The sequence below is a fragment of the Schistocerca serialis genome, chromosome 6 (genome assembly GCF_023864345.2).
Source record: "Schistocerca serialis cubense isolate TAMUIC-IGC-003099 chromosome 6, iqSchSeri2.2, whole genome shotgun sequence".
NCBI classification, from domain to species: Eukaryota; Metazoa; Arthropoda; class Insecta; order Orthoptera; family Acrididae; genus Schistocerca; species Schistocerca serialis.
The window spans coordinates 307,263,719-307,279,571 of NC_064643.1; the positions used below are offsets into that span (position 1 = coordinate 307,263,719).

The 15,853-nt window shown below is 39.9% G+C and overlaps 1 protein-coding gene across 1 annotated transcript; it reads right to left on the reverse strand.

Moving 5' to 3' along the window:
• Positions 1–882: 882 nt before the first annotated feature.
• On the reverse strand, positions 883–15,602 carry LOC126484073 (uncharacterized). The gene is made up of 2 exons (XM_050107442.1): positions 14,707–15,602; positions 883–1,003 (listed from the first exon to the last, which is right to left on the reverse strand). Exons 1-2 carry the CDS (start codon positions 15,561–15,563, stop codon positions 982–984), a joined length of 879 nt encoding a protein of 292 aa, XP_049963399.1. The 5' UTR covers positions 15,564–15,602; the 3' UTR covers positions 883–981.
• Positions 15,603–15,853: the final 251 nt, after the last annotated feature.

Sequence of the window (15,853 nt, forward strand, 5' to 3'; positions counted from 1 at the left end):
CCAATACACGTAAAATTCAAATTAAAATAGTCATCTACTACCATAATTACCATTGTCTTTGTACGCACTAGTTAATCTTGTACATACGTCTTTCCAGCCACATCTTTGTCATTTCTCAGTATTATTAGATGGTACAGCTTCCTAAAATTTTCTTTCCCCCGGAACTCGCTATATCAGAAAACATCTATTTTGTACACACATAAATTCTTTTTTTATCTGCCGCTATCACTATTGTTGTTACTGTCATTATTACTGTTATTATTACTACACTTATTATTAGTGGCAGCGGCAGCAGCAGCAATAGAAGTACTGTCAGGATTAACGTTATAAGTTCATAGTATTGTTTACTCACATTGTCAGTATAGACATTCGAATCATTTCAGAACTTCTTATCATTTTAAAATTACTATTCACTAGGTAACTAGAACGTAAAAAAGCTACTGTATATGTGAAACTCTGGTCCGGTTTAAGAGAGGGCCTGATGGTCCTTAACAGATGAGGTTAAGTAAATAAATAATTAAATAAATAAAATGCACTTTACTGTGGAATATATTGTACAATTACTTATATCAAAATACATTATTTTTCTTTGATAGCTTATCAGTATATAAACCAGATGAGTTTTCGGAAGATTCAGTTTACAGGAATCTTTAGACGATTAACAAAGCAGAACTTTCTGAAACATGTTTCAAAACTAGACCTGTTGTATTAGTTATTGCTAACATTAACAGAAATTCGGGATTAACCATGGAGATTTTCATTCTGTCATTGCGAAACGCTGTGATATATTATTAACTTACCCCATAGCTGCCACACGCCGTCTCATCAACATACTCGTAAGGCTAGCTGCTGTTCATTGAGGCAAGAATTTTCATACGCAAATGAATGAAAGTTACTTTAATGATCTGATTTCGGTGTACATGGATATAATACAAGGCTCTGTTATTTTTCTGATGCAGAATGGGATATCCTGGCCGCTCCTTACCACCCGAAGAAACGTTTGCTGCAACAAACGAAATGAGAGTTTAAACTACGGACTTACAGTTAAAGCAAAAATATGGAGAAAACTTTAACACAATATTTTTCTCGGTAATCGACATGAATCTTGAGTTTTTGACATTTGTCGTCAATAGAGACCAGATATTTAGTGATACCATGGTAATACAACCGTTTCATAGGATTTTTTGAATTTCACAGGGGTGATTATAGTAACATTGGTATAGGTTGGGATACAGGTTCCTTTAAATTCGAAACTTTCTTAAATGTTAATATTACCATGTATGTGAACGCACCGACAGTACGTATGCAAAATTATGCAACGTTTCAGCTACTGCTGCAGATGACCTTCCTCAGAGAGTTGTACTGACAGTCACATTTCATTGTTTTCGAATTTCACGTTATATCAAGTAAACCCCGTGTCGTCTAGTACTGCCATTGTAACTGCTTTCCAAATGAACTAAAAATCTTGGAGTCAGTTTGAGTTTTGTCACCATACGGCAACAACGCAGTCTGCAGTATGGAGACGAAAGACGAATACAGAGATTGCGTGACGAAGTTGAAGTAGCTATAACTTACGATAAATCAGATGCAGGACAATCTGACGAGTACGAGGAACTGCAATATGAAACTAGTACATAGGCGGATGTTGATGATAATGCAGTCTGTTATGAAAATAACAGTTTGTACTAGGAAAAATGATAATGAACTAAATAGGCGAAGAAAACTCCGCCTAGAAACGTAAGGACGCCATCTTAAAATACTATTAATCATCTCTCAGTTGTGAGAGTTGTAACCAGAACTGCGAAATCGGTCTTAGAGTGCTCCATATGTTCGAAAAAATATGTGGATATGCTAACGTGTACATAAAAAACAATACAGGAAAATTTGCACTGAAACGAAACGCCAAAGAGACACATGTGGCTGAAATTAAGGCTTTCGTTTGATTACTTATTTTGATTGGATTTTACCGCTGTTGACAAATGAGCACAAAACACCTATGGCACGCAAATGGTTTTGAAACTGAAAAATTTCAAACTACGGTGAATTTGTACTGGTACCAAGTTCCTGTTCAGACGCACACGTTTTGATGCCATGGAACGTGAAACTATCCAAGCAAGCAAGAGAGAAAGAAAGTGGAAAGACTTACACTTGGGAGTATTTGATCTGTTCCAGGCGAACTGTAGCAAGAACTACGTAGTTTCTGAATGTACTACAGTGGATGAACAGTTAGTCGCTTTCAGAGGAAAGTGCAGTTTTCGTCAGGAGCAAGCTATCTAATTATTGTCTTAAGATCCCAATGCTCTGTGATGTCAGCACCTGGTACGCCATTTTTATGGATATACATACGTCGATAAACAGCCATACAAAGTTATAAATTCGCCGCAAGATGTGGTAATTTGCCCGAGCAAAGTCAGCTGAGGGGACTGGCCTAATATAACGGCTGACAATTGCTGCAGCTTGTCTAAAGAGCTGCTGAAGATGAAACTTACTTTAGTTGGAATTTTCGTAAAGTAAAACTGAACTTGCTCCTGAATTTGTGAAGGTGGAGCAACGTGATGTAAACAGTAATTTATTTGGATTTCGAAGGGATTTGAAGTCATCTCGTATATGTCAAAAACGAACAAGAACGTGATACTTCTTTCATCTACGCACTTCGATAATGAAATAACAGCGCACGAGAGAAAAAGTAACCTGAGATTATCACAATTTACAGTTCCACAAAACAGGAATCGATACATTGGATGGAACGTTTGCCACCTTCACCACTTGAAGAAAAGCAAGACACTGCTCCTGCGTAATATTTTTTCATATCCTGGATATTTCTGGAATAAATGCTCAATTAATATTTATCATAAATAATGAGACCGAGGCCAGAAGCTTGTTCCTATGTGAATTAGTAGTTCACCTATTACAAACAGCTTCACACAAGAGAGCAACGACCACGTCCCTACCCCAGTCCAGCAAACAAAATGTGGCCAAGATGACAACAGAAGACGATGTAAACCAAAGAACTTTAGTTTAAAGTCCATGGCTTGTAAGCAGAAATATAGACTATGAAAGAAACAAGAAGGGAAGATGTACAAATGCCCAAGAAGTGAAGACAAGGAAACATGAAGTTTCAGTGCGAAGCACACAAAAAATATGTCTGAGTCATTTGGTTGCACTATTTAATGATTCTTTCGATAAAGAACAAGCTCATGTTTAGAACTGAAACGTAAAACGAAGTAGAAAACACTGAAACTTAGGAGAACAAAGAGATATACTGGTGGAAGAGTTTAATACCTCAATACAATAGCAATACAACATAGATTTTTTGCGCTGTAGCATTATTTAGGCACTTACGCCTTGGTGTGTTTCCAATGTCCTGCGCCAGTACTAATATTGTAATGCAGGCCGTATCAAAAAGATTCATCCGATTTGGCTCGTCTATATTTCTGAAACTAATAAACATAAACAATGAATTTTGTTTTTTGATGAACGGAAAACTCAATAAGTATTTTTTAATACCTTTTCATAGGTGTTCAATATGCCCCCCTTGAGATGCACGGCACACGTGAATGCGATATTCAAATTGTTTCCACTCTACAGCGAGCATGTCTTGAGTTACAGCTTCCACAGCTGCTGTTACGCGATGTTTCAGTTCATTCATTGTTGCTGGTAACGTGGGCACATAAACAGAGTCTTTTACAAACCCCCACAAGAAATAATCACATACAGTCAGGTCCGGTAACCTTAGAGGCCAATAATGTAAGGCTGTACCATTGGCCCAGAGTGACCGATCCGTCCTTCAGTAATCCTTTGTTTTAAAAATTCCCGCACTTCCAGATGCCAGTGTGGTGGTGCCCCATCCTGTTGTAAATGAAGTCCTTCGAATTAGTCTCCAACTGCGGGAAAAGAGCGTTCTCGGGCATGTAGAGATATGTGTTTCCTGTAACAGTGTCCTCGGCAAAGAAAAATAGACGCTACACCTTTTCCAGTGAAACTGCATTAATCACATTAAATTTTGTAAAGTCCCTCTCATGGTGTACAACTTCGTGTGGTTGTTCCATACCCCATATCCTCACATTATGACGGTTCATCTTTCCATTTAAATGGAATGTTGCTACGTCACTAAACACTAAGCGTGGAAGAAAACTGTCATCCTCCATCTTGTCGAGAATGAAATTACAGAACTCCACACTTATTGTTTTCCACCTTCATGAATAGCTTGCAGAAGCTGAGCTTTGTATAGTTCCACTTGTAAACATCGACGCAACACATGCCAAACGGACATCGGGGGAATGTTGAGCTGTCGAGCTGCACGGCCAACAGATTTCTGCGGGCTTCTTGTGAAACTATGGCGGATGCGCTCGGCGTCTGTCAGACACTCAGGGACGGCCCGGCGATTTGCCATTACACAAACAACCTATTTCTCGGAGTTGTTCATGCCAGCGCCTAAAGCTCTGTGCTGTAGGATCCGCATAATACCTATTACGAAAGTCACGCTGAACAGTTATTATTGACCCGCAGTGTGCAAAACGTAGAACACAAAACGCTTTCTGTTGTGTCGACACTATTTTTACAAGAACTGAAATGGGTGCACACTGGTTCTACCTAGAGAGAACCATGTAAAACTCGAGAGTTTTCTCTGTAGAACAGTACGTTGTTCACGCACTCATCTCAAATAACGTAATAGGTATGATTTTTTTTTAAAAAAATCTGATAATTCTTTTTGATATGCCAGACCGTTAGGTTAAACTGCATGACACTGTAGTTTATATTTTCAAATAAAAATGTCTATTAAAGAAAACCAATCCTTTAGAGGCCGAAAACTGTAGCCATAAGAAAGCCATTTGGCAGCCAATGTGCAGTGTTTCACTAATATCACAATAAATGACAAAGTTCATTTGCTTCACTTATTAGCCTGCTCCTGTGGCCGAGTGGTTCTAGGCGCTTCGGTCCAGAACCACGCTGCTGCTACGGTCGCAAGTTCGAATCCTGCCTCGGGCATGAAAGTGTGTGACGTCCTCAGGTTAGTTAGGTTTAAGTAGGTCTAAGTCAAGGGGCTGTTGACCTCAGATGATAAGTCCCATAGTGCTTGGAGGCATTTGAATAATTTTTTTCACTTATTACGGTGGCATCATCCAGAAACAGCGGTGCCACTACAGAGTCGGCAACGCGAATTGATACCAAGGACATTAGCGAGGGTTGACTGCTCTCTACGACGACGTATGGGTCACGCCTCTCCCACAGCACTGCGTTGGCCTCGTACTGAGGTCAGTCTAGTGTTCAGCATGCAAGAGCTCTGCCCAATTCGAGATCACAGCTACAGCAGTCAACATCTTCGTATGGAACAGTGACAGTTAAAGTTGCAGATGAATTTGTACTGTTGTAAATGTCGAATACTGTACCTCAAGAGAACAGTTTGTTACACAGCGCATCAAGCGATGCTTTCATAGTCGATGACAGTGTTGTAAATTATCAAGCACATCTGAGGTAAAAGAACTGTGTCAGGGTTAAGTAAATCTTTTATTCATTTATGTAATAAAGTAAACAAACATTTCATGTGTTGTTGTTCAAAAGGAACCATCTCCTAGAGCACTCAAAGAAGCCACTGTTGTGGCTTATTGTATTGGGTAGGTGCAAAAATTCGTAGTGTTTTTCCACAAGTTTAAACAGATACACATAACTGCAAACGCTGGGGTAGCTTTTTGATTCCGTGACTGTAGACATCACGTGTTATTTAGGCGAAGAAATCGACGAGCCATGTTCGGAGCTAATTTTCATCCCGAAAGGATCCTTCTTGGCTTACTCGACAGAGATCGGAGAAGGCGAAAATCTGGGAGCACAACATCATGTGAATAAGGTGGGTGAGGAATGCCTTTGCAATCCGACTCCTGTGTAGCGTTTTCTGTCAGTCTAGAAGAATGCGGGCAGGCATTAGTGTGGAATAGTATCACTTCATCTAGTCTTACAGCTCGTTGTTCTTGGATTGTGTCTGAAAGAGGTCTCAGTTGTTGACAATAAATGTCAGCAGTGGTGATTACACCTCGGGGAAGCAAATCGTAGTACACCACATCGGGGTTGATCCGCCAGATGCAGAAGATTATCTTTTGCGGATGCACGCAAGCCTTCCTAATGGGAGTTGCTGTTTTGTCTGGGGTTAAACACTCGTTTTTCTCCTAATGTTTGCATAAATTTACCATTTCTCGTTACCATGGAGAATACAGGATAGGAATGTTCGGCGTTATTCCCGAGTCAATTGATAATGAGTAAGCAGAGATGCACATTTGTCCAACTGCTGATTTTTGTGATTTTGGGTTAGAGCATGCGGTACCCATACACCCGATTTTCGAACCTTCCCCATTGCATGCCGATGTGACATGATCGTGGAACGATCACGGCTCGTGACATTTGCCGGTTATCGAGTGCATTGATGTGGATCATTGTGGATTAATGCGTTTAAACGATCTTCATTATACCCCGAATGTCATCCTGAACGTGGAGAGTCGCTAATGTCAAACCGATCCTCTTTAAAGCTAGCCGTGAGGTGACCAATGGCATTATCACCATACACAACGCAAATGTTTCTGGCTGCCTCCTCTTATGTCACCTCGCTACTGAACTCAAACAGAAGAATATGTTGGAAATATTCCTGTTTCTCCACGTAGCACTCCATTTTATAGCGTCCACAGCCCCATTAACTATCTCCAAATGAGAAAATGACAATGTGAGAACTGAAATAGCAACAGTCAACCACAAATAGAAAATGATAGTCTATAAATAAACCCATAGCAACCGGAATACTAGCTTGCAAAACAAAAACGCCACAAACTTATGCGTAACTTAATAGTTTCGTCTGATCACAACAATCACTCTTTTTATCACGTCACCTGACGGAGACGTTACAACTCACAACACCGCAAAATGATTCGCGAAAACATCAGAGTCCCACACTTCTTTCGTTAAACTGTAGCTTTTGCTTACGCTGCTACATACCGCCCAGAAACTAACAAGGGGACCGTGCCTATCCGTCATTACCGATTTCGTCCAAATTTATATGTGGATCTTGGCCAGAAATAAAAGTGACAGAAATGAGAGCTACAGATGGTCAAGCGTTTGGGATAAATAAACTGCCGCGGGTCGAGCGAGGCGTGGGCCATTTTGTGTTAGCGTAGTTTCCAGGCAGTGTTTGGCACAGCGGGAAGATAATCTGAAGTTCGTTGGGTCGAATCCGAGTGCGGAAAGCTTTTTTACTTTCAATTTTTACGTTACTTACACTGCAAATAAACCGAAGTAATGCTCAATGTACTGTTATTATTAATTTTTTCATTAAAGGCGTGAAAAGCAAAAGCAAAGAAAAATTTGGAATCGCAAATAAATTTACTAGAAAGTATTGTACTTACAGCATTTACGATGATTGCGCAAATAGCTTTCCAAGAAGGGATTAATTAATCTGTAAAAGAGATCGTATTCCGTTAGGATCATTTTGACCTTCGAACAGCTCCGGGAGCTAATCCAGACCAGCGATGTCTGTTTTTATCATCAGGTAAATGATTTGATCAAAAAGCTTCAAAACTGCTTTTTCTCATCGAGAGACAAAATGCAATCACATCCCGAGAAGACTGCATTAAATTACATTTTACTGTACATCACAAGCTATCCTCGGCAATATTTGGCTAAATGATAGTTTGCGCTTGGTTAACTGGGAAACTTTGATAAGGGTAAACCAAGTTTTTTTTCTATATTAACTTTAAAAAACCAAGAAATTGTAAAAATTCGGTCTTTCTAATGTTAAAAAGATCCCAAGAAAATTACTGCTTACCAAGTTTTTGCGATGAATATCACGCGAACAAGTGTAAATCATCATCTGTAAAATAACAAAAGTGTCTAATTTTACTTACGAAGTTCTCGTATACGCCTTCCTGCAATTTTATTTGCAATCCAAAATTTTCGTTTGCCTTTCATCTTCCTGCTTTTTATTAAAATACTAATAAATAAAATATCCTGCACATTAGTTCGGTTTATTGCTTGTGCAAGTAACGCAGAAATTGAAAGTAAAGAAAGTTCCAGCATACCGACTCGAAACCACGACCCTCTGATTACCCTTCTGCACTGTTTCCACTGCGCCAACAGCCGCTTGGAAACAACGCTAACATTAATGCCTCAAGCGCCGCCCGACCTGCGCTAGAAATGCTACTTTTTTCTAGATGCTTAGCCATCTGGAGCTTCCGCTTCAGTGATTCACTTCTGGCCAAGTGCTGTATGTAACAGAAATCTGGACAAAATCGGTGACGACGGGCAGGAGCGGTTGCCTTCCAAGATGAACGACTTGTGTGCACGATACTCACACGCAGTCGTCACTCGTCCATCTCCCTGCACGAACTTCACTGTCTTCCAGCACGAAATGTCCTTTCTCATCCCGAAACAACTCTCATTCATCCCTTCTATCCTGTGTATTCCCATGTATCTAGCCTGTCATTGGCCGCTTCTTTTCACTGCCTACTTCCAGCCGTGCCGTCACAAGTCGCCTATCTTAACACAATATAAAATTTACTTTAAAGTTAAATGTTTATTTGTTGTAAGGGAGTGGGACTACAAGTTAAATGTTGATTTTTACTCTACAATATCAAATCCGTAGTCACAGTACACAGAATTTTTCTTTAAAAGAATGGATAACATTACTGGTTTCAATGAATTGTCATTTTCAAATGTAAAACATCAGTTGGAGAATATATAATGGGAAATGTGATCATACATCTGACAACAATTACGAAAAATAATGAAACCAGGCAACCGAGGCAACGGTGGCACAACCAAGTCACTATAAGTTATGCCCAAGTTTGCCCAAACGTTCATTCCATATCCTAATGCAGAATGTATAAAAGCTACACCACGGTAAATATTGTCAAAGATTCTTCCAATGAGTCCTGTTGTGACACAACGATCGTATGGCTGATATAAATTCAGAAGTCTTAAAATTATTATTTTTTTTCTTTGCGTATTTCGATCCCCCCCCCCCCCCCCCCCCCCCAGAGGGAGGGGCGGGCTGGCAGCAGCATAATAGGCCGCTCTGCAGCATACAGAAAAGTTATAAAACAGAATTAGTAGATATCAAAACAATAAAAGCAATTTTTCGTGATGCGCGGTACCTAAGTGTGATGCCCACTTTTGCTCTGCCTTGCTGAGTATTGACCCCAGTGCAGCATTTGAATCGCTTATTTCAGAATTGGCAAAAGTCCAGTCTCATGACATTTCGTGCTATGTTGATTTCAGTGTTCTTTAGCGATAGACTCATCGCTGAGTGTGGAAAGGATATCCGCGTTTTATCAAATAGCTGAAATATATAGCGGAGAAATTCTCTTTGGTTTCAAAAGAGTCCCATGACCGGGACATATGGAGTCTTTGCCCTCAACAGTTCTGAACGATAATTTCATGTACTCTACTGAGAAGCCATAATTCTCAGAAAAGGTGGGAAAAAGATATAAGTAATGCATCTAAGGTTTGTTTTGAAGTCATTATTGTAGAGCAAGCAGTAAGATTTGATACTGTGTCCTCATAGTGTCTGATATTCTATTAATGTGAGTGAGACTGATCTGAAGTTGAACCAGTCCATGAGAAGAAGAGGAGGAAAGGTGTATGTCATCCTGAGCAGTATGAACGAAATATAATTAAAACTGCTGAACTAAAGAGACTGGAGCACACCAATTACCGCAGTAAGCTAATACCAGAAAAATCTCTGGGACAACCTTGTATATGCTGTTCTATGTGTTTTGAATGCATTTGTCAAGATGATCAGTTATCAATTCGTCACACGTTTTCTGAATCTTAGTTGTAAAGATGAACAAGATCTTTGCCTTCAGAGCCTAATACGGGCAGAAAAAGTGAAAGAACATAGACCAAGGGAAGTAAAAAGTCCAAAGGCAAATTCTTTCATTGAATTATGGGAACAAATCGTATCCAAATTTGCAGACAAGCATTTGCAGCTGGCGAAAAAGTGGGAAGAATAATACTGCTACTTTTGCTTGGAAAAATCGCTAAAGAGAAATGAGGAACGTCAAAGAGTGGTACTTTAACATTAGAGCTGGAAACTGCCAAATTTCGTGAGCACATGTCATCATTTCCGACGAAAGAGTGTCATTATGCTGGTAAAGTGTGCCTTTATTAAGTGCAAGCGAAACCCATTTCTCCGATCAAATACGAATAATATGTGAATGTTTAAGCAGGGTTTTTACCTTCATTTCGGCAGACCACAGGCAGACTCGTGGTGTGAATGTGACCACTTAATAATGGAAATTAAAAACAAAATTTTGAATTAGGCATCTCGATGGACTGCGGTTTGTGATTTAATGGTACACAAGAGAAAAATCAAGGAAATTTATACTGCTTTGAATGTAAGTGAAAGGCTGTCCAAAGAAAATAAACATATTTTGAGTCGGAGCTACGATTTAATGCGGAATCTTCATCTAACTAGAGTACATGTTCAAGACCTATTTTATCTCCCGAAGCTGACGGTTAATGTTTTCGGCATTCACAATTTGAAAGACAATACGGCATTTTGTTACCTTTACCACGAAGGTGCTGCCCAAAGAGGTCCTAACGATGTGTGATCTTTCTTGTATCACTCCCTCACTATGTGCATCGCCAAGAACATAAAAATTATTAATCTGTTTTGCGATTACTGCCCAGCGCAAAACAAAAATCACTGTTTAATAAGAATGTGTCAAGCTTTTGTAGATATATTTCAGGAAAAGAGGTGTTCTTTTCTGTCAGGGGACACTCTTTCTTACCGTCTGATAGAGCTTTTGGTACAATCAAGAGATCATTGCTAAGAACTGACAGAGTGTATACTATTATGGATTACATAATCCATCATCGAGTGCAAGTCAACAATCATCTGTAAAGGTTATTTCAGCAGATGAAATCTTGGACTTCAAGGAGTGGTGGACGAGACTAAACAAGAGGACAACTCATTCGCTAGAGACAGATACTAACGGAATTTAAAGTAGTATTCATTGTTTCAACATTTCATCATTTTACCTTCAGTAATGAAGTATTTGGGACTGTAGCAGACTAAGTATGATCAATGGTTTATATACCCGCACATTCAAATTAGGACTACCTGAAATTTCTCATCCAACGTCAACATCCCAGCTGTTCGGGCCTATTCAGATGACTGCATTCCTATCAGCTCAAAGAAGATGTTAGATATAAAGAAGTCGGCTGCTTACATAGTCCAGAAAGAATACCTCCTTGAATTCTGGAATGCTGTTCGTCAGTGGCCAACTGCTGCGCGAGCACCAAAAACAGATGTGTGATTTGTGATTTTCAATATTGATAAATAGTTGGTTTTCATGAACAGATACTGTGAATTCTTTAAACACTGCCTCGAAAATTTACCTACAAATTCATTAAACGATTTGGTTATGTGATTTAAAGGATTTAAGATTTTTATTTCTCAGTTATTTAAGAAAAGCCCTACGTCCAAGAGAAATATTCAGCTCTTGTCAATAAATAGACACAATATTTGAGTACATAATACCTCAGAATAATTATTCATGCTATATATCTCTAATGGTCACGGCGTATGATTAAGAAATTGGTATATAAAATACTAAAACAGTTTTTTCCGTCTTTCTCAAAACAATGTGAGGAGGACATAGGGCCATTCTGAAGTAAGCAATTAGATTATTTGTGTTGCACAGTAGCAAAAGAAGTTCAGTTGAATGATCCAAAATCCAAGCTAAGGTTTCGATGGCAGTTCTCACAAACGTAGACTTAAATCCCCAAATGGTGCTGCCAGCCACTTCTTTTGATACGGGGAAGGTCCTTGATATTGAAATAATTACTAGGTTGTATGAAATTTGTAGCAGAAATCTCGCGTGCAAAAAAGAATATAATGATTCCAGTGGAGGTATGGGAATGGCTGGTGCTGTTAACGTTTTCAGAAGGTCTAGGCATTCAAGAGCTCTCCTGTATACAGTCTCTCTTGGGGATGGGTACAGTAAGGCTTGTCAGACAGTGCTAGAAGGAATTGGGTCTATAGTCATCATTAATAAACTGCAATGTATAGCGTATGTACAGAAAAGAGTAGGATCACGAATTTTGAAGACAAAAAGGGGAAAATATTTTGTTGGTAAAGATGGCCTTAGAAAGGTGGAATATGCAGGATCTAGAAATACTGAGAAGAGCTATTCGGGCTATATCTTTTATAAAATCTCAACGAGTGCGAAACCACAACATCACCTTGGCCACAGAGGCTCGGCAGCTGGTGCAAATTCGGTAACCCAGATATAGCTTCCAGTTATATGCATAAACTTTCAATTCCAGAAACCTTCCTATTGCTGTCAAACCAATTTTCAAAGACCTTAGCCAACAAGAGCTCTTGGAAAAGGATCACCATGGTACAACTCAGTATCTGTGGGGAAGTTTGAAATCTGTTATCTGGACAAGGTTGCTAAAACTGAAAAAGAAAACCTAAAGTTTTTGTTCATGACGGAGTGGTATGCTTCAATGCTGTTGTGTTAAGGAAAGGATAGTATCAATACTGAAAGGGGACTGAGAAACATCGACGTGAACTGTATCTGCTACGCTGATATATTTGCACGAAATGCTACCAAGGAGCCTGAATTTGCAGAACATCAGAGAAAAGAAGGTGAAAAGGAAGAATCTGAGCCACAGTGTAGTCCTGGAATGTTTTAGAAGTGTATGTGTATTGTTATGTACATTAGTCTCTTGTATATAAAATTTTAAAATAGTTTTTCTCAAAACTACAATTTTTGAAATTCTGTTACACTTTCCTCATAACCTAACACTGATAGGGAGATCAAACTTTCAGTATCTCTTGTTAATAAAATAACGATTAATCAGATACAAAAGGGACTTGTAGTGACTTAAAGAAAAACTTTACAAGTTCCAAGGTGTTTAAAGGAGTTGTAATTGTTCTCTTTTAGAACAAAGAAGCATTACTCATGCCATACATAAAATACAGTAACTAACTTTTCATCAGTATTCTGTAAACGTTTTGCGTCTTTATCTCTAACAGTTTCTTCAGTAAGTGTACCTCGGATATGCCCATTTTAACATTGATTCCTGATGGAGGTTTCTTCACGACTGGTCCCCTTGAAACAATTCCAGGTGCAATACTGTCACAATTATATGTATAGAGAACTAAAAGTCTTCAGATTTCCAACACACACACACACACACACACACACACACACACTGTATAGTCATATATAACTTTTTTCCCCAAAATAAATTTAAGATAGTCTCTAAGTTACTAGGTGAATGCCGAAGTAAATTCTCTTCAAAGTATACCAAATTTGTAGTCTGTTTGCCCCTCCTTAAAAGTTTACCTTTTTCAGCAGGATGTGAAAGAAGCAAATAAAGCAAAAGTAATGTCATACAGCATAAAATAGTACGTCACTAAGGCCCGGCTAACTGGCAAAAAGAACACTCCTCGATGCAGTGCACACCTATTGACTGCAACTAGAGTTGTAAAACAAACATAGGCATCCGCACTCTATAAGTAAGTGTAGACTAGGATAGTTTCCCTAGTAGCTTTGGTCACTTAAGGTCGTACCCGCACTGCCGGTATGTTGGGTGTGTTGCATACCTATCGGGCCTATCTTCGCGAGGATTACTTTCTTTATATATGAGACCAGTATCTTACTAGATTCCTCTGAAACCCGGAAGCGGTGAACCGTCTCGAAATTGAATGAGAATATATAAAAGGCCGTGAAACCTACGGAACATTTTTATTCTACATAGTTATCCTCTTGTCCGTCATTTATTAATAAACAGCATTTGCAGAAAAACTGAAACCGTCAGTGGATAATTCATGTTTTATTCTGAAATAGTTGACTTCCAATGGATGATGTATTAAAAATAAAGGAAACAATACACATTTATCACATAGTTCTAAAAAACGTATTTTCCGCAAGAAAAATAAAAAAAGACAAATATACTTCAAACATCGCCTCAATACTTCATCGAAATGAAGTAAAACATTTTTCTGTTATTCGTAAACAGCTTTCACATTTATCAGTAATAACAGGGAACTCTCGCCTTTGATCATGATGAAGGATGTTCTACTGAGTACGAAATAATAACAACAGTCATATATATTCTTTATGTTTGTGCATGTAAACTGTATTTGCCGCAGAAGTCATTGCTTTGGCTACATAGAATCGCTACTATTTTTATTACTTATAAAATGCAATTTATATTCTGTAAATATGAATAATATATAGTTGACTAACACTGAATGATGTACGATTCTAGGTACGTGAAAAACAGTTAACCAAGTAAACAAGGAAACAAAGGGAGATCTTCGGCTCCCATTTTCTCTCTTACCCATTCGTTTATGTTCCTTTCCCTACGAGTGCTACCGGTAATTCTGCCTAACTAAATTACCACCAGAAGTTAAAATATCGAACTTGACAAAGGCTCACATTTTGGTTCGTTGTACTGCTTTTTGCTCAGCGACATAGCAACAAAGCAAACTTGTGGACGTTCGAAGGTTTGAACTTTTATGACAAAGTAAAAGAATGTGTTATGTTTCTGTGTGTTTGAACAAAAAGAGGATAATTATTATATGCATAATAGGTGGACCTGAATTTCCATAATTTAACCTTCAAACACCGCTACTGATACAGCTTTAAAACCAAATTATAGCGTTACAGCTTCAAAACCAAATGATGACGACTTCAGTTTGATACTTACGCAGCAGTTTCTGTGCTATCCTCGTCAGGATCGAGAAAACGGCAGTTGTAGAAGTCACCTGCAGAAATTCGTATCTCGAAATCGGGCTCCTTATCCGAGGCCTCCCTGGGAGAACAGTTGAACCACGGTCGGCCACTGGTCTTCCGGCCGGTGAACCCCCGAATCAGCGCGTGGTGCAGCTGCTGCTCCGTGCCCACGACCTCCAGGTTCACCTCATCGTAGGCCAGAAAAGCGCAAGAAAACGGCTCTCCCACAATCTGCGTCAGCTTGAATCTGTAAGTCGACGGAGAGAAGACTCTTCTCTGTTCTAACTCACAAATGACTATCGGGTAACCGGGAAACCTGAGGTAGAGAGTGTTGTCAAGGTCACGGACTCGACATTTAAACGGCGCGTCTTCGTGCGGCCGCTGCACGATAAGGTGGAAAAAATCATCCGGTAAATCCGAATCGAACAGACAAATAACTGAGCTTCCAATGAAGATTCGCACGTGCTCCTCGGTTATCCAGTACGGCTGCTCGAAGACTGTCTGAAATTCTGGTATACTCTCCCGAAATAATGCAGTACTGTTTAAGTTATCGCTTTGTTCGAAGTTGCACACGTAACTGGCCAGCTGGTAAGGGGAGCCTCTCATCAACCGAGCTCCGAGTCTGAAACCGGCTTCCGTGCCGTTAGTCGCATCGCAGTCAGTGTCGATGAAACAGGTCAGAGGCGGTGCTTTAGCCGTGTAGAAGACCACGACGTCGTCGGCCCTGCAGGGCGGTTTGCCGCGCTCGGCCAGTGCAGTGCCCACTCTGGAGGCAGCCCACAGCAGCAGTAGGACGGGCAGCCGGTTTGCCGCGTGTCTCGTTGTCCGCATGGCGTAGACTGACAGACGTGCAGGGCCCCCCGTTCCAGCTGTAGCAGCAGACCCTGTGTGGGCGGCGACGCGGGCGCCATCCGCCCCACCTGGAGCGTGACTTCCGGATCTCGCACGTCCGGCCGATTTTCCGCAGTTTCTGCCGCCGTCCGCTCTGCGCTAGTCCTAAACGGCACCACACCACCTCCATTAGTTAAAACTGATGGAGCTCATGTAGACATAAAGCTGTAGACGCCTACAGCAGCTCAACAAATGAAAACTGTCCTTAAAAAGAAAAATCCAGTTTGGAT

What these genes read in the sequence shown, in the direction of transcription:
- LOC126484073 (XM_050107442.1), bottom strand. Translation starts at nt 15,563, where the DNA reads ATGCGGACAACGAGACACGCGGCAAACCGGCTGCCCGTCCTACTGCTG. An exon ending in GATAGCACAGAAACTGCTGC is followed by an intron (nt 1,004 to 14,706) that starts GTAAGTATCAAA and finishes CGTTTGTTGCAG; the next exon opens with CAAACGTTTCTTCGGGTGGT.